The sequence below is a fragment of the Nyctereutes procyonoides genome, unplaced genomic scaffold (genome assembly GCF_905146905.1).
Source record: "Nyctereutes procyonoides isolate TBG_1078 unplaced genomic scaffold, NYPRO_anot_genome, whole genome shotgun sequence".
NCBI lineage: Eukaryota > Metazoa > Chordata > Mammalia > Carnivora > Canidae > Nyctereutes > Nyctereutes procyonoides.
The window spans coordinates 31599165-31621295 of NW_026575142.1; the positions used below are offsets into that span (position 1 = coordinate 31599165).

Below are 22131 nucleotides of genomic sequence, written 5' to 3' on the forward strand. Positions count from 1 at the left end.
GTGGCTCAGCAGTTTAGTGCCGCCTTTGGCCCAGGGCATGATCCTGGAGACTTGGGATCAAGTCCCATGTCAGGCTCCCTGCATGGAGCCTGCTTCTTCCTCTGCCTGTGTCTCTGCCTCCCTGTGTCTCTCATGAATAAATAAAAAAAAAATAAAATCTTTTAAAAAGAATTATGTTTGATGGTTGAAGCAAAAATCACAATATTGTGTGATGTGATTCTAAATTTCAGAAGAGGAATATTTAAAACAATTGTAAACTAGAGAAGGTAACAAGATGTAAAGAGAAGTAAGGTGTTGGTATTTCACTCAAATTGGTAAAATGATGACACCAGCAGACTGTGAGGAGTTTACACACCCATGCACTGTAATATCTAAAGCAACCACTAAAGTTAGACAAAGAGATATGTTTAAAATCAGTACAGATCAAAATGGGATTCTAAAAGTGTTCAAGCAACCCACAGGAAGGCAAGTAAAAGAAGACAGAAATGAAAACCAGAGAGAGGAACAGTAAACAAAAAAATGAACAGGCTAGGCCTTAACTTTATGAATACATTAAATCTAAATGATCTAAATGCACTAATTAGAGATAGAGATGGTGGGCACAGTGGATTAAAAAATATTACTCAACTGTATGCTACTGACAAAAAATCTACTTACATATAAAGGTGTAAGTGTATTGACAGTTAAAGGATGGAAAAAGACATATGCAAACATTAATTAGGAAAAAAGAGTGGGGGGGAACTACATTAATATCAGATAAAGTAGATGCCAGGGTAAAGAAAATTACTAGAGAGAATGGGATTAAAAAAATAAACCTTTAAAAATCAGTTTCAATTTCTATATAATAGCAATAAAATCATGGGCACCAAAATTAAAAGTATGATGCAATTTATAATTGCTTTAAAAAAGAAGAAATACTTGGGTATAATTCTAGCCACCATATATAAGAACTTGTAAAACTACAAAATGCTGATGAAAGAAATGAGATTTAAATAAATGGAGAACCATATTATATTGATTGGAGACTCAACAGAAGGTACAAATTCTCCCCAAATTGATAAACAAGCTTAATGAAACTCTTATAAAAATCTGAGTTAAGATATATTTAGATGTAGACAAGACTATTCTAAAATTTATATGGAAAGGCAAAGGAACTAGAATAGCTAAAAAATTTTAAAAAGAAAAATAAGGTGAGAGGAGCAGTGCCGTCTACCTGACTTCAAGACCTTGTGTACAGCTACGGTAATCAAGACAGTAGGATTGCTGGAGAAAGAGAATTACGATCACAGGGTAGAAAACCCAGAAACAGAGCCCAGAAATAGGGTTCTGTTTGGGTTCAGTTGGGTCTTCCATAAATAGGCCCAACTGATTTTTGACACAAGAGTAGCCTTTCCAACAAATGGCACTGAAAACACACACACACACACACACACACACACACACACACACACAAAAAAAAAAAACTGGTCTTCTATCTGCAAAATGTGAACAAAAACAAGAAGACAAAAAATGTCCCCAAAACCTTCAACCTAAATTTTATACCTTATACAAAAATTAACTTAAAACAGATCATGAAATTAAATGTAAAATATAAAGCTTAAAAATGTTTAGGAAAAAAAACAAACCTTAGGTTAAAAAAGCTTCACTCTGGGGCTAGGTGAAAAAAAAAAAACGTTCTTAGAATGGACACCAAAAAGCTTGATCCACAGAGAATGAATTAATAAATTGGACTTCATCAAAATTAAAATATCTTTCTCTGTGAAAGATCCCGTTAAGATGAAATGGGAGACGATGTTTGCAAGCCACATCTCTGACAAAGGACTAGTATCTGGAACGTATAAAGGACTCTTAAAACTTAATAAAAAACTCATCTAATGAGAAAAGGAACAAAAGACATGAAGGGACATTTCATGGAACAGGATACAGATGGCAAATATGTACATGGAAAGATGAGCAAGATCATTAACCATGAGGGAAATAAACTTAAAACCAAAATAACTTATGACTCTGCACTTGTTAGAATTGCTAAATTTAAAAAAATAGTGACAACAGCAAACGTTGGCTGATGTGAAGAAACTGGATTACTCAGATGCTGGTGGGAATGTAAAATGGGAATCTGGAAAAGTTTGGCTACCCCTTAAATCAAATTTGTAACTGCCATGTGATCATTAAATTGTCTGGCATTTATTTCAAAGAAACAGAGACTTAGGTTCATACAAAAATCTGCACACAAATGTTCTTAGAAGCTTTATTTGTAACAGCTAAAAGCCAGAAAAAATCCAGACGTCCTTCCATGGGTGAACAGTTAAGCTATGGTACATCCATACCATGGAATACTCCTCAGGAATAAAAAGGAAAACTAATTTTTTTTTTTAAAGATTGTGTTTATTTATCCACGAGAGACACACAGAGAGAGGCAGAGACACAGGGAGAGGGAGAAGCAGGCTCCTTGTGGGGAGCCTGATGTGGGACTGGGTTCCAGGACCCTGGTATCACGCCCTGAGCCCAAGGCAGATGCTTGACCACTGAGCCTCCCAGGCACCCGACAGGAGAACTATGCACATATACAACAACCTGGATGAATTTCCGAGAACGATGCTCAGCTGAAAAATCCATCTCAAAAACACACATACTGTAATATTCCATGTATTTAATGTTCTCAAAGTGACAAAATTACCGACATGGAGCACAGATTAGTGGTTGACAGAGATTAAGGGAGGGTTAGGGGTGGGGGCTACAGAAGGCCTGTGGGGATCCCAGCGGCAATGGGACACCCTGTACCTTGACTGTATCACAGTCACTATCCTGTGTGTGACAGGATATGCTTTCAAGACATTATCACATGGAAAAACAGAGTAAAGGGGACATTTCATACAACCGCACGTACATCTACTGTGATCGCACAATAACGTTTAGCTTGATTTTAAGAAGTACATTCTGTAGGATTCCACTTATATGAATTCAAAGGTAAACTGACCTAAGAATGATAGAAATCAGAACAGTGGTCACCCCTGGCAGGGAAGGGGCATGGGGAATCTGGGGGATAATAGAACTATTGTGCTAAGTGCCTAAGTCACCTTTCACACCTGTCCAAATGCCCAGGACCCCGTGGCTCCCGTGTGGCTGTCCCTCAGCAGCCACTGGGAGGTCTCTGCAGGTGCAGCAAGGTCTGCTCGTAACACTGATGCCTGAACCCAAGTGCTTCACGTTCTTGGGTCCGTCTGGACGTTAAGCTTGCTTATCTGTGGCCAGGAGGCAACAGTCTGCTCCCTTTGCTCCATGAGCTGCTGAAATGTGGTCTGTGCACCAGTGTCTTCGGAGTCTGGGTTCTGGGAACCAATATGCAGGCACCTGACCAGCTCCCATTTCTGGCCACGTACAGCAGTTTCCCAGTCCGGAACATTCTCTCCTCTGACTCCCCGCCCAACCTAGGAGAGGCCAGTCTTCAATCTCCCTCGGTGAGGTCTCTCTTTTGGATTCTATAGTGACCAAATAAAAGGCCTAACACAAAAATCAGGCAAATATGTTTAATTTTTTAAAATAACTGATGGCAAAATAAAATATTTACATCACATCATACTGTGTAAACATGTAAGGTCTCTGTACAAAGAAATATACATGCAAAATAATGTAAAAATTTAACTGAAATAATAAAAGAAATACACAAATAAATGTTGTGAGGTTACGAATACACATCCAGTTTTGAATCCAATTTCTTTTAAAAAGTTTCTGTACAATTTTACAAGAAACAAAAATCCAACAAAAGAATAAATAAAATACATTGGAAGCGGCAAAGCTTAACTACGCCAGTTTATGGCTCAAGACCCGGGTGTCTGGCTGGCTGGGGAAGCAGGCTGGTCTCTCTTTTAGTGTATTTCACACAATGAAGGTAAAAAGACATCCAGAAAAAAGTCAAGTGTGCCCAGAAACCCCACGGCTTGTTCAAAGGCCTCCCCGCGCAGCGTGAATTCGGCCACAGTGACACAGACTTCGGACACCAGCCTCAAGGCGGCTAGTGCTTTATTGACTTTTATTTCTTACCAAAAGCTCAAAATCCAGCCAATTTTTGTACAGAAAGTTGAACATCAAAAAGTCTAAAAAGTAGTCAATGTCCAGACTGATTTTGGAAAAAAAAAATAATACTTTGGCATTCTGAATAATAGCATAATAAATTTTAAAACATTACCCTATTATCCAGTTTTATATTCAGAGTATGAAATCACTTTTTACAGTGCTCAAAATGACAAATTTCACGAAGAGTTAAATCTCCTTGAACTGATGGCACAGGTCTACGACCCTCTACCCCCCGCCCCACCCCCGACACACACACAAAACCATAAAGTTCACTGTACGAAGTATGTGCTTTTTCTATATATTTATTACAGGTACAACAGAGGTCTTCATAAATAGTTGCATAAAATGTTAAAGCCACAACATTGCACATGATATGAAATAAAACCAAAAAAACCCAAACCCCCAATGAGTGCATTTACAGTATCTTCATCCGACTGTATACTGCTCAACAATCTGATTGACGGCTTGAGGGTGGGGGACACGGGGTGGCGACCACTGGGGTGTGTGTGGGGGAAACCGACCTGCTGTCCTGGGCAGATGGGCAGAGCCCTGTGACCTCCCCCAGGGGAAGCCCCCGGGCAGCAGGTGGGGAGTCAGAGGGAAGGCTGGAGGGGGAAGGACAGACGGGAGGCAGGACCAGGCTTATATACAAGTAAGGCCTACATTTCATCAGAGCAGAACGACTCATTCTATTTTTATGCAAAAGTCTGAGGTTGAACGTACATTTCAGGAGCCCCGTCTGGCGTCCCAGTGAGACGCGCACGCTGACCTGGCGGCTGGAGAAGCTCAGAGCCAGGTGGACCCTGAGCTCTGGACGAGGCCATGCGGACCGGCCACTGCGAGGGTGAGTCCTCCCCAGAGGGGTCCAGTACCTCTGTTTTGTTCATTAACACCAGTGGTTGAACAGAGGCATTTCGTTTCCTTGAATAAATCTTGGAAAAGGTTAAATTTGCAAAATTCTATTCATGTTCGTTTAAAAAAGTTTCTTTTTATTTATTTATTTTTTTGCAGAAACCTGAATAAAAGACTGTGATACAGCAATGCTGTCTCCGCTCATGAAGAGTGTACGAAAAGGTCCTCCACCCCAGCACAGCGTGCTCCGGGGTCCCACACGCCGCCGAGCACAGCTCACCCGGAGCGCGACGTCACACGATGAACAAACGGCAGCTGATCAGTTCTGTTGGTTTGTTTCTCTTCAAGGTTCAAATTAACAGCTGATTGGCAGGTGAAAGAGAATGAGAAAGAACTCCAAGACAGGTCAAACTCTAGGCAAAAGCCTGCTCTGTAAGAAGTTTTTAACGCTACGGATAGGTCGAACATCGTTCTGGTGTTTGCGCCGCTCAATGAAGGAAGTCAGTCTGGACGTGTCGAGGACGCCCGCGCCTTTGCCACCGCTGTGGCCCGCCTGCAGCCACTGCTCCTGCAGGGCCAGCGCAGCCGAGGGACGCCTGGCAGGGTCCTCCTGGAGAAGGAAACACACGAACTCCTTGGCCTTCTGGCTCACACCTTTAAAGCAGTCCTCCGGGAAACTAAAGTCTAGTCGGCAAATGTTCAGGCAGGTCTCCTCCACACTGTCATCGAGGAAGGGGGACACGCCGCTGAGAAGCACGTAAGCGAGCACTCCGACACTCCACGTATCCGAGGTCAGGGAGATGGGGTTCCCAAGGATGATTTCGGGGGCTGCAAACTCGGGGTTCCCCAGTAACTGATGGATGTAGTAGGTCGTGTTGAGTTGGACAGCATCTCCAAAATCGGCCAGTTTGATCGTGGGCTTGGCCAGACTCTGATCCACCAGAATGTTTTCAGGCTGGAAGACAGGAAGATAACTGTCATTTCCACGGTCCCGATCTCAAGCTCACAGTGCGGCTCACCAGGAATCTAACGAGGTCAACTGAAGAAACTGCGTGCAGGGCAGGATGAAATTCTTGGCATGCAGGCTGCTGCGGAGGAAGCAGCCCCGGCCAGGAGGGAGTGCTGCCCCTGCTCGGCAGACAGCGCCCCTGCCAGGTTGGCATGAAGCAGCCGTGTGGCAAAGTGCGCGGCCCAGGAAGCTGGGTGATTGTTCCACTCTTACCACTAACGGTGACATCTACCTTCCTTTCCCAGCCACCACGGAACCAGCCCCACACCAGCCTCGCAAACCTCACAGAACTCATGAACTGTGTGAAGACCTCGAATGTTTTACCTAGTACTCTACTGTTCATATCATTGCCCACCTCCTCCTCCTTGTCCCCTGTCCCTTCCAAGGGGGATGCAGAGGACAAGCTGAGAGGAGGCCCCTGTGTGCAGTCAGACATGCTGGCCAGGAACCCCACTAACCTTTAGGTCCAGGTGTGCTATCCTGCAGTTGTGAAGGTATTGGACGGCTTCCAGAACCTCCCCCAGATACGCCCTGATCTTCCCTTCAGTGAGGTCTCCCCATCGCACCACACAGTCCAGGAGACGCCCCTGGTCAGCCCTGTGGAGGCAGGAATGTGTGCAATAGTCGTCACGGCACTGGGTCACTGTAGAGACCTCTCCAGTGTAACAGGAAACACAGCTGTGTCTGCTTCCTAATATTCCTCACAGTTAATGTCCTATGAGCCTGGCGTGTCAGGATCCTGCCTCCAACTAAGGGCACAGCTCTAGCCAGAGGGGGATTTCTTTTCAGCCTCACTATGGATATAAGTGGGGACAAGGCCGCTCAGCCCTCAGAGGGAGTGGGAGAGGCGAAAGGAAGGCGAACTCCGGCCTCCTCGATGTGGAGGGGATGGCCTGGGCAAGCTGACAGCCACGCCAGGAGCGCCACAGACGCTCTGCAAGCATTTGCTGTAGGATGCAGCGGGGCCTTCGTTTTGTCACCTGTAAGATGGGCAATGCAAAGGCCACATGAGATACTGGGAGTAAGGAGGCAGGCGTCAAGGACGTGATGAGAAGACAGCCCTGGGAGGTGCTGCTGGGAGGTGCACCTGGGAGGTGCTGTTCCCCAGCACACTCACTGCCCCTGAGTCTGGCTTCACATCAGTTCACTCTGAGGGGAGTGGGGAGGACTTGGTGTGGTGACTGACCCCTGCTAGCCACCTTATAGGTAAGAGGTGCTGCCTCTGCTCACTCGTGGCCTGGGCTGGAGGACCCCCCCCCCTCCAGCTCCCTGCCCCCAGTCCCGCAGGCTGTGAAGTCCTAAGCCTTGCAACCAAGCACACCAATACCCGGCCTTCAGTCAGAATGACCCCAGCGCTCCCCTTCACCAAACAGAGAGCTGGGGGGCTGAGGGAACACCTGTTAACCACGGCCTCTGATCTCATGCTGGACTCAGGAGGCTTCCTACTGTGAATTCCTGTCAATAGTTAAAAACCACTGAGAAGGCGCTGCCAGCGGGTCAGGGGCTCCTGCCCAAGGTCCTCCGGCTGGGCTCAAGTGAAGGCCACAGCTGCAGTGAGGCTCTCTGAATGTCTGGCTACCTGCTTGCTCTGTCTATGAAACAGAAACTCAAATGAAAACCAGCCACTTGTCTGCTAACGAGGAGGAACAGAGGAGAATTTGGTAGCAAATTCTAGTTAACAGTCCGGTGAGACTTAACCATTCAGTTTTCCACTAAAAAGAAGGGACAGCTGAACACACTTAAATTTTAAGCCAGAAACAGAAGTTGTTGATTTTTAAGGACTTTAGGATTTCTTGTTAAAAACCCCCAGATGAGTAGTTGTTAGACAGCAGCATCTTTCTCCCAGATATTGAGGGGCCAGGTCTCCACCTGGACATCTTGACCCCACGAGAACCCTCTCTATGGCAAGACTAAAGAATGCCAGGGGTGAGAAAGGAGCCCCAGGCCACGGAGCCACTGAAAGACACAGCATGGACTGAACCCAGCCTGGGATGTGCCCAGGCCCCAAGTCCACCGATCTGCCCTTTGCCCATGATGCACAGTTTAGGCGGCAGCCTCCGGGGGGCCTGCCCTACTCCCTCTGCCATCTGATAGGTTTGCTATTCCAGACGGAGGGGCTGGAACAGGCCCATGACGTTGTGGCAGGAGCTGTTGGCAGTGCAGCCCTGGGTGCAGGTGCCCCTGAAACATGCCTGTCGCAGCCTTGCCCCTTGAAGGCACTTCTAAGTTAAGAAAAAGAATACAACTAGCAGAAAATCAGACACAGGGCCCTGATGGAGTCTGTGCGAGGAGGCCCCTGAAACCCGAGCCCGTTGTCACGTCATGGGGAAGGTGCCCCTAGAGGTGTGGGGGGTGCTCCTCCCGCCTGTCCTACCCTTTCCACTTGAGAATGCATCAGGCACTACAACATGACACATGTTTGCTTTTGCCAGTGGAAAAGGAGTTGTAAATCCAGGAAAATATATGAAAGGACTCCCTGCTACAAAAGAAGGAACAGAGTTAAAACACAGCTAAATGCTAAGATATTTCCTAGAGGCCCGAATGTTCTAGGGTGGGCTTCCCAACCCTGGTACTGCTAGCACTTTGGAACAGGTAACTCTGTGTGCAGGGCCATCCCGGGTCCTGCAGGATGCTGAGCAACATCCCTGGGCTTTCCCCTCTAGATGCTGGTGGCACCCCTCAACCCAAGTTGTGATTAGCAAAATAGTCTCCAGACATGGCCAGATGTCCCCTGGGGGGCAAAACTGCCCTCAAAGGAGGACCACTGCTCTTGGGTCAGTTTTCAAACTCTTTCTTTAGGAGATCAAGCCATTTACTCAGGTATATGCAGAGCTCACTAAGTACCAAAGGGCCTGGGGGGCTGCTCTGGCTGAAGGCCCAGCCCTCTCCCAAGGATGTTCTCTGGGCAGGGTGTGTCTTCTCCTCCTCTCTGACCATCCTGCAGTGGGCTGGAGCTCTGAGGGGCAGGACTGGACATGAGCAAGGCCTCAAGGTCTCAGGGAGCCTACTCTGAGCACCCACAAGGTTCCCCTGGCTCCTCGGGGATCCTGAGAACCACGTGGCATCTTCAGGTTGGCCGAGACCCAGAAGCTACAAGGGTGGTGCTGAGGTGTTGTGATGTGAGGCTCGTTGCTCCCTCATTTGGACACGTGTGCTAAAGACTATACTTCTTTCTATTATTACCGGAATGCTCTAGAACTGTGGTCTCTGACAATAGGCACATATATATGTATTTTACGAGTTCTATGGATTCTGAAATCCTGATTTCTGTCCTTAGAGAACAAACAACAATAAAATCACTGAAAGTTGAGCCTGAGGCTTACAAACTGGGGAAGGAAATGGGTGTGTACACACATTTCTAACACCAGGACGTAGCTGGTGGGGGTCTCGAAGGTATCAAGGAGACCAATAAGCAGCGGGTGCTGGAGGTTCTGCAGGATTCCAAGTTCATGGGTGACCTGGTCACGCTTCATCAACTTCTTGTTCACAAACTTAGTGGCCACTGCTCGTTTGGTTCCTTTCTGATCACATTTCTTAACGACAGAGAATCTGCCCCTAGAAAATAGGTTGAGAAGATAATTTTCAGAGGACTCTGAGTACGTCACAGAGAAAAGACTCTGGTAACCTTATGGGGCTGGAGGCAGGGTACCCCTGCTAGCTGGTGACCCAAGCCTTTCCACAGGCCTGGCTCTCCCTGGCCACTCATGGAGGAGGGGCGGCCCCCATGATCCCGAGGAAGCCTAACAGTATCTGGTTCTCTCAGCCATGCAGCTGTCTCCTCTCCTTCCTAGAGGCATGCCCCATTTCCTCACCCTGCATCTGGGCAGGCCACGTGACCTCCTGGCCTCTGAACGGGCAGAGGTGACTTTGTAGGACTCGCCAGGCAGCTTCCACCTCTGCTTTCATGGAAAATCTTCTTGACCAGGTCAAGAAGCTTGAGCTGTACCTGGTGGCTGTGGTCACCCGCACCCCCTCCTACTGAGGAGAAGGGTCTACTGGCATCGTCATGCCTGCAGCCTGCCTCTGTGGGATGCATGTATGGGGTGGGTCACCCACCTGCAGCCCACAGCTTCTGAGGCTGTACCCAGTGAACCGCACCTTAGCAAGCCTCAGCAGCACACTGACCTGACCTGGAGGCTCTTGGACCTCGCATCTGAGCCTGTGTGATGGGAGGAGAGCACTGGGGAACATGAGGGATAGAAATAAACCTGCGAGGGCTGACATGGCCACACCACTTTGCTCCTCCTCCTCCACAGAGGTTTGTTTAGTCTATCTCCCCAGCCTTCAATCTGGCCTGGCCGGTGGGATTTTGGGCCCACAATGCACAGGAAGCATGGCTCTTGATTTCTGAGGCTGGGCCCTAAGAGGCCTTGCAGCTTCTGCTTTTGCATCTTGACATGCTTCTGCCATGACGTGAGGAAGCCCAGGGTGAAAGTCTATGTGGACAGAGGCCCAGCGTCCCAGCCACCTGAGCCCAGGAGAAACCAACAGAAGGCCTGCCTGATTATTCACATGTTGCCAGAAGTGACAGCGAGTGGTGTGCATCAGGCAGCAAGGGGTAAGTGATGGACCCATCAGCCCGATCCATACAAGTATGCGAAGCTGAGCCACATGACACAGTCAGGCCACTGGACGGTAGGAGGCTGCTGCTGGGGGGGGGGGGGGCTTCTTGGCAAGTCTCTTAAAAAGGGGACAATTGTGCTCAGCTGCTGTGCTCCTGACCTCCTCCTCGCCACATGGGTCATGACCCGAGAAGTGGCGAAGTGCTGTGTGGACAGGCAGCACAGCCAAGTCAGAGGAGCCTGCCTGGGGGCCTTGGGGCGCCGCTGAGCCACTGCCCCAGGCCTGGCTGCCCCTGTCTCTTTTTGGGCAGGAGTACCCTGCCGCTCCACATTCCCAACCTCAAGGACACATTCAGCCTCTCTCAGCTGGGACTCCACAGGAGAATGAAGTCCCACAGAGAAGGGTCTGAGTGACTCTCCTGTGACTTCTCAAGGATGGGACACAGCTGGTATGGTCCTAGATGCACAGCAGAGGACTTAAGTCTTTCCATTAATGGATGGCTTATAGTATTAGACCTTAACTCTCTCTTGGAACCCAAGCTGAAAACATCCTCTTTACTCCTTCAATGTTTAACATCAAAAGGCAATGACAGGTTATGTTTTAAATATAACTCAAATAACTCCCAACTATGGCAAAATACACTGCTTAATTTTACCAACCTGCTCTTATGGAGAGTTAGGTCATACACTCTGCTTTCTTAGAGGGGCTCTGGGTTTTATACTGTACCTGCCAAGCTCAGCCACTTCGCTGTAGAAGGAGTCAAAGTTGTCTTTCCAGGTCACCATGATCCCATCACTCCCTGGACCTGCAAGAAAAGCACCATCTCCCCTGAACTTGGTTTACATGGCACATCTTGGGGAAGAAGTCTAGAGGCCTGCACTGTCCAATATGGCAGCCACACATGGCTACTGAGCATCTCGACTGTGGCTCATCGGAATGAAGTTGTGCTAGAGGGAAAATACATGCTGCAGATTGGGACTTAGGACAAAAAGAGATGGATTTACGTGACAGAAATAAACATACACTTCCTTTTCTATGATTTTCTCACTCGCATCTCCAAGGTGGAATCTTCTATCTCCTTAAGCTCCTTTAGCTTTTGCTGTTGATTTATTATCAAGCAAAAATCACCAGTGTGGTTTCTGGGACATCTCTTACAAATTAGAACACTGGAGATTCTTCACTTTTAAATTCAAGATTTTCAAAAAAAAATTAAAATAAATAAATTCAAGATTTTCTTTCTTCCTTGTGTCATGATCCAAGAATCAGATCATTTTCTTTCTCTGGCTTAAGGAGGTTAAAATATCTGGGATGAAGATATATATAATAAAAATGCTAAGATAATTCTTTCATTGTCTACACACAGGGCGCTCCTGGACTCAGTTCACTTTTGTTCAGATTCTTATTTTTGCTCCTGGAAGCAGTTTCCTAGACCCTGTGCCCGCTGAAGGATGCACAAGAAATGTCAGCAGCTGGGTACAGCACAGTTGGCCTTCTGAGAAGCTGTAGCTGCAAATCAACTGGTGCATGTTGCCTACTGAGCATCTCTATGTGTCCAATGCAGCCAAAGGAAACGTAAAAGGGCCTAGGATGTGGCTTCTGCCTCCAGTAGCTCACAGTCTGGCCAAGAGGAGAACAAGGACTTGCTGGGCTATGGAGAGAGCAAGGGCTTCAGAGTGACTTGGGCCCTCCCGTGGCTGCCCTGCGCTCATGGAGGGACGCTGTTAGGGTGTCAGGGAAGCACAGAGCCTGCACAGGCCTCAACCACACTGCTTCCTTTCCCCTCCAGTCCATCCAAGACCAACTTCGAGAAGATTCTCTCAGAGCCAAAGTGTCAAATTAAATACGAGGATGTGCTTTGAGCACAGGGAACACAGAACATCCCATGTTCTGACTTGGAGGCTGGCACCGGATGCTCAGCTGCCCATGAACCTCCCTGAAGACCTGAGAGGTGCAAGAGGTCACTTGACCCGGGATGCCCTAGATACCACAGTCTGCCACTCGAAGCTCTGGTTGGAAAGGCCCCACACATGACTCAGTGCCCAGCATCTTAGACCACGGTGAACTTGTCCATGCGGGACGGGGTCTCCGGACCTGAGAGTCCCGGGAGAGGTGTGCCATTGGCTCAGGGATGCAGCTTACCCAGCACCCTCAGACTGGCCGAAGACGAGGCTGAACCCATGTCGTTCACAGCGATGCATGTGTAGATACCATCATCTTCTGTGGTCACGCCGACGATCTTCAAAGCGGCCTCTCCCAAGTCACTGCCACACAGATGACAACACACTGTGGGTCACAAATGCGCAGCTCCCCCAGTGACTGCTCCCACCCCATCTCCTTTGGGGTCATAGAAAATCACAGAGGAATTACTGGCAAGGAATTTCAAGTGGAATTTTAATTTTTATTGCACATCCTGGTATGAAATGCTCCCTTGTGGGCGGGTGTCAGGGTGCCCAGGGTAACCATGGGGTTGACTGTGTCGGTCACAGTGGGCAGTTTCTCTGCCAGCGAGCCTCATCCTCACCTGTAGGAGATGCTGTAGTGACCATCGTTGTTTAGGGTGTTGTGCTCAGGGCCCTTCCAGGTGATTGAGGCCTTGGGGCGGCCACAAACCCGACATCTAAGAACAACGGTCTCCCCTGTCTCACACGTGACCTCACTCAAGGGAATGACGAATTCTGGGGGAACTGCAGGAAAAAGGAGTGACACTGGTCATCCCTGGCTCCCCTCCTACACCCGCCAACCCTAACACGCAAATGAGACTGTCGCCCACACCCAGAGCGCCATAGAAAACCTGCTCCCCAGGTCACACCCCAATGTTCTAAGCAGGCCCCGGAACCTGACACTGTGAGACTGAAGGAACAAGGTGACACAACTCACCGTCATATATGTAGTTGGGATTGAGAAGCTGGAATGGAAAAAGCACACAGGTGTTACCCAGAAACATGAACTGTTTTGAAGTATATGACTTTTATTCCCAAGACACGATTACCTCTGAGAGATGAAGAGAAATATAACTTGGCTTTTATGGGTCTCAAAACAGCATGTTTTCATTGTCTTTAAATGTACTCAAAAAGCCTCATGTCGGGCAGCCCCAGTGGCTCAGTGGTTTAGCGCCGCCTTCAGCCCAGAGCGTGATCCTGGAGACCCTGGATCGAGTCCCACGTTGGGCTCCCTGCATGGAGCCTGCTCCTCCCTCCCTCCCTCCCTCTCCCTCTCTCTCTCTCCCCATCTCTAATAAATAAATAAATAAATAAAACCTTAAAAAAAAAAAGCCTCATGTCATACGAATTTTGGTGAATTTTAGTCTTCCTACCCACAAACGCAGAAGAGCCTCTTGAACTCAAAAATACCCATTTTTCTCATCAAACAGGCTGGATCCAGCTGGTCCCCAAACCCCTTACTTCTGAAGGAGGGCCAGTGCCCTGGCTCAGAGCCCTTTAGAGGGTATTTTAGTGGTGCTGCAGGCAACCACTCCGGGGAGCCCCCGAAGCAATCCCAGGCCCCTCGGCGGTCCCCGAGGTCTGAGGCGGGCACAGCGCTCCTTGCCGGCTACCTGTGTGCCCGGTCAGGGTCAGGGGCCGCAGTACCGGTGCCCGAGAATGTGCATGTGCGTCTGCGGGTGCCCAGCCAAGCCCTGTGGGGCTGGCACACTGGGAGGCGGATGGCAGCCCCCCGAAGCCGCTCCACGTACCTTCACAGATACCTTGTTGCTGAGCCCCTCCCGTGACTTCCGATAACCATTCTCTAACTTGCCTTCCCGCTTGCCGTCTTTATCTTTTTTCTCAGATTTTTTCCTTAAACGGAGTGCTGTGTGCCAAGATGTTGACTTCCTAGGGGGAACATAACACAGTGGTAGTGTTACATCTTTCCAGTGTTCAGCAAGTGATTCCTGAAAGCCTTAGAGAAAAGCTGAGCAGCCCGCTTACATGATCTGGGGTGACTAGGGCTCCCCGGCACCAGTGAGCTCTGCTGACAGAAACCCTGGTCTCAACCACCAGAGGGGAAACCAAGAAGCTCTTCAATTTTGAGGATTAAAATACAAAAGTGCTCGTAATGGTCAATTTTATGTATCAACTTAACTGGGCTGCTAGGTGCCCAGAAATGTGATCAAACATTCTGGGTGCTTCTGAATGAGATTAACATTTAAGTAAGACACACTGCCCTCCACAATCTGGTAGGCCCCCTGCAATCAACTCAAGGCTTACGTAGAACAGAAAGACTGGCTTCCCTAAAGAGGGAGCACTCTAGGGGAATGGGTCCCCCACCTGCTCACCCACACCACACACTTGGACTTCCAAGTCTCCAGGACTCTGGGAGCCACTTCCTTACATTACTGGCCTCTTCCCTGGAACACACACTCCTTCCTACTGGTTCTATGACGCCTAAGATACTCTTATATAAAACAGAATACAAAATAGGGTTCTTGAACAATGTTCTAAAATAAAATATTTCTACATATCAAGGAGAAACAGGACAAGGGGATGATCATAGAGGAGAGGCTCTCTATATCTTGAATGCAAGCTCAGTTTCCCTGGGGGGCTGCAGGCTCCAAGCCTAGAGCTGCGGGTTGGTGCTGGGATGCTGGCCAGCTGGTGCTGCGAACCCAGCTAAGGTCCTCCATCCTTGGAGGAGCACGACCACTGTTGCTGCCTTTGGAGGCTTCAGAAATTACAAAGTCTTACAATGCTTCCACTCTCAGAAGCCAGTGGGCTGATCTCTACCACAGCCAAATAGATTCAGGGAAGGGTGGAGTTTTAAACTAGCACCTGAATTCAGTTAAAAAAAAGAATACAGTAAAACTGATAATTTCTTAACTGAACTAACCTTCTAGGATATGTGAAGTGTGGTGGTAATGGCATCACACAGATGTTCATGTGCGGCTCACAGGGTGAGCATCTGCCTGGATGGACCCCCAGCACAGCCTACTAAGGAGAGTCCTTGGAGAGTCCTCACCTCCCACGAGAGATCTTTGGGGACTGTAATATCGTTGTGAATAACCTAGAGGCTTAGAACCTGTCAGGACAAGTCTGAGAGACAAAGGGCCACCCTATCTTTACTTTGGGGTTCCACACTGTGCTCAGAGATGTGCTCATGATGCTGCTCTGTCTCCCCGGGCTTTCTCCTCCCAGGGCCTCTAAGCCTCACTCACACTCAGACCCTTCTCCCCCTTGCCTGGCCCACCGGGCACTCACTTGAGAGTCCCATCGGGGTTCTCCATGATGACTGCACTGGTATGCCCCAGGACGAAGCCTGGAATCCAGCCCTCGGCTGCGGGGCACTGGTCAGTGGCGGCTCGGAACACCAGAAACATGTTCTGTTGATTGCTGGCCAGAATTTGAACGACCTCTCCTTGATAGACGTTTATCTCATCCTCCTTCACTGCCGTGTAATCGTGTGTCACCAACATGGTGGAGATGTTGCTACTGCTGCTACTTTCACTCTGGAGCAGAAAAGATGGGGAAAAAAAGGCAGAGAGGAACTGAAACGAGATCTGATGCAAGGAACTCACTTGTTGGCGTGCGTCGCAGGGCTCACCAGACAGACACGGAGGACCTGCATTCATTTGCCACTCTCTTTGGCTAACTTTGTGCTTCTTGTTGGATAATCAAAAATAAGGATTTCTCTAGAATGCAATGCAAGCAACAATCTAAAATAAATCACCACAATGATGACACTTTGCTTTTGGGAGCATGATTATTATTTTAATCCCATCTTCCTTGTACCCTCAAAGGAATGGCTCGGTCCTCCCATTGATGCCACACTGCACCGTATCTACGTCACAGTGATATCACCGTGATGACATGCTCATTTGAAAAGGTATTATTAAATTAAAAAGCTACAGAGAGTAGCTCTTCAGCTCACAAGACACATTAGGTCAGGGGGTGGCCCCACAACTGCTAAGGAAAATGTTCACTAGAACGCATGTTCCAAGGATCATGACATGCTGCTGACATGCCTGAGCCTTTTCACCTCTTTTTCCTTTTAAAAGAATGAGGAAACCTGAAAGTCAATCAACTACTGTTCCGCTCTCATGGACTGTCACTCTGCCTCCCCTATGCAACCCTTAGTGGCCCTCTTGGGAGCCAGTATAATTCAAGTGTCCCCAAGGTGCTGTTGCCACGGGAACATACAGCTTACCCAACATTGCAGAGCAGCTGTGGACACTACTGGCTCCACGATTCAAGCTCTGGGAACAGACCTTGGCACGAGAAAGCCTATTCTCCTCTTACCCTGGAGTCCTACTGGGACCCAGTGTCTTTGTTCACTGCGTGTACCTAATGTCCACCACAGTGACTGACGTGTAGCAGACATTCAATACATATTCAGGAACTCAATGAGGCAAGATTGCAAGAATAAAACAGAGATCGTTTCTTAAGGCCACCTACCTAAGCCCACAAGCTGAGTGGTGTTAGCTGCAGAGTAGAAGAAACACAAATGGCAGTATTTGTCCCAAGCCGTCATTTACCAAGTGACCCTTTTGTTCCAGGGGAGGAGGATGAGGAAGCTGACACCACTGCCAGATCCTGAGCTACATTTCGCTCAATCCCCTCTATCAACAGGTGGGATGTGGGAAGGGGTATCAGGCACCCTGCTCCTGGTGGCTTGTTCTCAGAGGCTTCCACCAACGATGTTGTCTGGGTGTTCACAGATCCCCTGGACTCCGATGACACTAGCCTCTGCTGGGCTCTTGGGTGCCCAGGGCAGGTACCGGGTGGTGTAGTTGCAACCGTCAGACAACCCTGCCACATGCCTGTCAGCCCTGGGCTACTGAGCTGGTGTCGGGTTACACTGAAGTGGATGGCTGGTTGCTGTTAACAAGCCAGTGTGCCGAGAATTCTGGGGTGCAGGGCTGGGACTCTCGACCCGCGCAGTGGGTATTTAAATTAAACACAGAGGAGTGCCAAACTTTGGTCCTATCTCAGCTGAGAGTCTGTTGTAGATTCCTGCCTCTTGCGGATCCCCATGCTGTCCATGTCATGTTCATTTATGCCATTTTATTCTTTTAGCATGTACTTTAGCATTCTTATATAACACACTCAATAATTTTGAGATTACGAAACCAAATTTGCTAGAAAATGCAAACAAAAAGCAACTTATGTGGCATAGGTGTTTTTGGCAATAGAGCATCCCAAGCTTGTCTTATAATTCTGCCACAATAATAATAGCATTAGTGTTTTCCGAACACCCCTTCTGCACCAGGCTAACTACCAGGCATTTAAAATCCATCTCATTTAGCATTCGAAACTGCCTTCCCAGCTGGCACAATCATTACCCCCTTCCAGAGTGGGGGTTAGGGATGTGTACAGGCCACCCGGCCTCTGAGAATAAGGCAGGGTTGCTCTTCTATTGCCGCCAGGTGCAGAGAGATTGTACGTCCACATTTGGGGGCTGGTGCAGTCACTGTCTGGGTTGGTCCACATCTACTCCACTCCTGCTCTCAGAACTTTCCAGAAGGTGCCCATTAAAAGAGGAAGAAGGACCCAGGCCATGGGTTAGGCACAGCTGCTTGGCTGTGACTGAAGACAGCTCCGTGGAAGTAGTCAAGGAGGAAGGTGGCCACTGCTGACCCACCCGGAGCATTAGACGGCCCAAATGGGTAGAATGGGGCAGGGCGATGGTTCCTTTTAACCCAAATACTTAAGAATCCTAGAGGATGTTTTCACATCCCTGTTTAAGCCTCTAGTGGTCTTCCCAGGCTTCCAGGGCATTTCTGTAAGGCACTTTGACTCATCTAAAAAACACTGGCAATTTCCCTTTCCAGGTTATCTACCACCTAAGAAAAAGTGAAAGGCGACTTTTGTAGCCTAAAGCTGGAACATATATGGTACATGTGACTCTGCCTTTGTCTCAGAACATCCTGGGAGGGAGCCAGGTGGTGCCTGTATTTGCGTGCACTTGTGGGCGGCCTGGAGACCAGCATGGGTTCCCGCATTGGAGCAGCTGAGGTTCATCCTGTTGCACGGACTCTGAGCGCTCCTTGGTTGCTTATGGGGAATGTCCATGTGAGGATGAGCTTGAAAGCTGCTCCCTGGCCCAATTCGTAGGGGTCTCAGCTGTAAGGCTGCGCCAGCATCCTGAGTATTCACCCAGATGTGGGCAGGTATGGCATCCCTGTGACCTCTGCCTCTTTTGCTCTAGTTGGAGCTACTCACCCAGATTCCTAGCATTTCAGACCCAACAGGGGACCAGACTACTCTGCAGGACACTGTAAGGCACCCACAACGAGGACAGCTGGTCATAGCCACTGCAGGACACCTGCCCCGACCACTTATTTTTTCGAGTAAGAGTCAAGGGCAAATAAATGTACCAAGACCCATTTCCTAATTTCTTCCTCAATTAAATATAAAGATTTGAGTTTTAACAAAATATGTAACAAATAGGAAGAAAATGGAAGGCCACGTTGACCCAAAGAAGGCATTAACAGAAGTCCAGAGAAGAGAGGAGAGACATGCAAAAGCCAGATTTGTTTTCATAAAGAGAGACACAGACCCTTTTAGGGAAATGTATTTAAAAATTTATAAAGCGATCAAACATACACTTGTTAGAACAGTTCTATTCCCTCACGCATGCCTTTAGGAAAGTGTTAAAGGTCAGGCCATCTGCTGTGTAGGAAAACAGCTGGGTAGGACAGTGAGGAAGCCACAAAATGGGGGAGAAACGCACCACAGCAACCTTTCTGCTTGAGGACACAACATAGGTGACAGGCAAGAGGAGGGCGAGGAAGCCCGAGCGCCCGCAGACGCTCCCAGCCGCTGGCAGGAGCCCGAGCTCCAGAGGCCCTACAGCAAGCAGTCTCTTCCAGAGTGACACTTGGGGGAAGCAAGTATTTCCACTGGAGAGATTCCTTTCCCCCAATTTTGTCTGCTTAATTTGCTGTGAGTTGCTGTTGGAAGTTTTCTTGAGGGATTTTTTTTTCAGCAGATGAGTCAAAAATGCTGCAAAGATCATTTAAGGCATAAAAGAGCACAACCAAGCGATGAGCAAAAAGCTTAAAGTGTACAGATTCCAATTTAAATAGGAGGCAAACAGCAGGGACACTGACCCCTCTAAAAAAACCATGTGTGAGGAAGGCAGGGGTAAAAAGAAGTTCCACGGTATCCTGCTGGTCGGGGGGGTGACAGGCGCACAGGCGCAGACGCTGAAGGGTATGATCTGGCTTCCCGGATTAAGGAGACACACACAGAGCAAGGAGCGAGTTAGTAGAGACGAGAGCAGAGGCAGCAGCGCCGTCCTGGCAGGAGGGGTTAGAAGGCGCCACCGTGGAGAGCTGACCGACCGCAGGCGGCAGGCCGAGCGAGTTAGTAGGGGCAGGCGGCCGCGGGCTTAGAAGAGCTGGCGGGACAGAGGCAGCGGGGCGGGCGGGTGCAGGCCGCCGGGCGTTCTTACCCCGTTGCTCTGGGTGGACTGTACCGACTGCTCGCTGGCCGACGAGCAGGTGCTCATGCGGTCTGTGTCCTTGCTGGGGGCCGCGTGGCGCTGGGCCTGCCGCTGGAGGGAGTCACTGTCCCCCGGGAAGGTGAAGGAGCCCGGCCGGCTGGCGGGGGAGGCGGGGATGGAGCTCCAGAAGGAGCCCCCCTTCTGCAGGGGGCTGCTGGGGGGACAGGGCTCCTTGCCGATTGGAGGAGGTAATGCGGCGGCCACAGGAGAGTTCAGAGGCGAGGTGGCCCCAGGCCTGGGCTTTGCCAGGGGCAGCGAGCCCGGGCTGCTCCGTGAGCGGCTGTCCTCCGGAGGGGCCCGCGCCTCCTTGGTGTCCGCATCGCGGCCGGCGCCTGCCGTGCCCCCCGAGCACCTCCGGGGGCTCTCAATCACCTTCATCCTGGGGATGAGCTCGGCTTCTCGCTCGGGGCCTCCGGGCTCGGGGGCACGCCTGCCAGGCTGGCTGGAGCCGGGCTCCGGGGCGGGGCTGCTGCCAGGAGGGGCCAGTGCAGGGCCGGGAGTGGACGTACCTGACATCTTGTCTGCCTCTGCCTGGCCCGAGGCTGCAGAGGAGACCAGCACGGGGGAGTGGTGTCTGACAGGCTGGGGGATCCGGGAGGGTCGGCTTCTGCTCGAGCTGGGGAGGCCGCTGCAGCTGCCAGGGCCGCCGCTGGGGTTGCTGCCTCCGCCGCCGGGGGCCCCGCTGCCAGCCCCGCCGCCGCTGCCTCCGCTGCCGCCGCCCCCGCCACTGCCCCCGCCGCCGCCCCCGCTGTGGTTCCTCTGATACTCGATTGGTGATGTCAAGGCTGCAAAACAAGGGAGATGCAGGGGAGAGACTGTCAGGGCACCGAGAAAATAAAAAGGATGCGCTGGGCCTCAGTACCCCCCAACAGAGGGGGCTCACCCACGTGACTTCTAACCATCATGACCAGTAAGCTGCCACCCATCCTAGGAGCAGCAGAGCGACACCATCTGCCCGTAAAGGAATAGGCAAAGATCTTAAATGCTCCTCTCCTACTGAACTTACATGGACCCCATCATGGGGGGTGTGTCCGTGTGAGTGGCTGGAGGCGGGTGGCAGAGGAGGCCATGGAAGCACATGGTGCCAGCTTTAACGGCCTGGGAGCAGCAAGCAAAGCCTCTGCATCCCTGCCAAATGAAAGAGGCCAACTGCCCATGTGGGAGAACCCCAGACAGCAGCTGGCTCCCAGGAGTGGGAAAGTTCAGTCCAGCTGCCACAAAGGTCCTCTTTAAACTAGAGAGCAGTCAGGCAAAGAAGAACCTGGCTGGGAGTTAAGGAATCCCTAGGTTACCCTGCACGCAGGAGGTAGTGTTAGGCACCAGCTCTGCTTTGCAGATTTGGCACAAGAGACAAAGGAAGGTAAAGAGCTCTGCAAAGACCCTCCTCGTGGGTCAAGCAGCTGTCCCCTCTATTGACCTCCGTGATATAGTTTGTTATGTAACCATCTGCAGGAAGCCGAAGGAAACATGCCAAGTAAGATACAGGGAAACATGAACACAAATTTTTAAAGTGTTTTAAAACCTTTGAGAAATACAACAATTAGGCAGAGTCCCTTCTTGCGTGGGAGGCATCAAGGCAGGTGTGAACAAGCATTCTGGAACCAAATGACATTTTACTAAGTCTTTCTTGGTCATGGCCTCTTCCTGGAACAAGGGGTGAGAGGGAAGGGTGCCATGTGCCCAGAGCTCTCACGCCATTCCCGATGTGCTCAATCCTCTGGAAGAGGTCCTTTATGTAGACTTTATGTAAAGCGTATCTAGTAAGGCTTCACAGCACAGCCTCTTCAGACTTCTAGTTTGGGAGGTGAACGTTTACAGAGATTTCCCAACAGTTCCAGGCTATGGATGGGCACTTAACGCATCACTTAAGAGCAGCACATTTAGAGAGGCCTGCACTGGCTCACTGTAATGGGAGCGAAACCTTTTCTTACATGTGCAGGGACTGCCCCCCAACCCCATTAAGCCTCACGTATCCAATTCTAACTGCAGATGTAAACACTGATCAGTCTTGCTTGACACCCAGGCAGCTACCACTTGGTTCCAAATGCTTTGACCTTGACCTTTCACTCCATGCCTGGGTTCCTGGCTCTTGAATGTCATGTAAGATGTGAAGGTGTTTTATGGTGACCAAGAAATGACAACACTGTGTTGGACTGGGCCAGAGACAGAGAACACGGATGAGGAGAAAAGGATAA

General features: G+C 49.7%; 1 protein-coding gene across 3 annotated transcripts in view; it reads right to left on the reverse strand.

The window, feature by feature from the left end:
* Positions 1 to 2391: 2391 nt before the first annotated feature.
* TRIO (trio Rho guanine nucleotide exchange factor) overlaps positions 2392 to 22131 on the reverse strand; it is a 360632-nt gene continuing 340892 nt past the window's right edge. Inside the window, exons 48-57 of one of the 3 annotated variants that reach the window (XM_055308019.1) lie at positions 19886 to 20721; positions 15691 to 15938; positions 14190 to 14328; positions 13376 to 13403; positions 13020 to 13182; positions 12638 to 12759; positions 11225 to 11303; positions 9290 to 9490; positions 6394 to 6532; positions 2392 to 5881 (exon numbers count right to left, since the gene is read on the reverse strand). In XM_055308019.1, coding sequence (XP_055163994.1) covers positions 5333 to 5881; positions 6394 to 6532; positions 9290 to 9490; positions 11225 to 11303; positions 12638 to 12759; positions 13020 to 13182; positions 13376 to 13403; positions 14190 to 14328; positions 15691 to 15938; positions 19886 to 20721 — 2504 coding nt within the window. In that variant the 3' untranslated portion in view covers positions 2392 to 5332. The remainder of the gene's footprint in view (positions 5882 to 6393; positions 6533 to 9289; positions 9491 to 11224; positions 11304 to 12637; positions 12760 to 13019; positions 13183 to 13375; positions 13404 to 14189; positions 14329 to 15690; positions 15939 to 19885; positions 20722 to 22131) is intronic. The other 2 variants (XM_055308021.1, XM_055308020.1) reach the window with 2 other exon arrangements.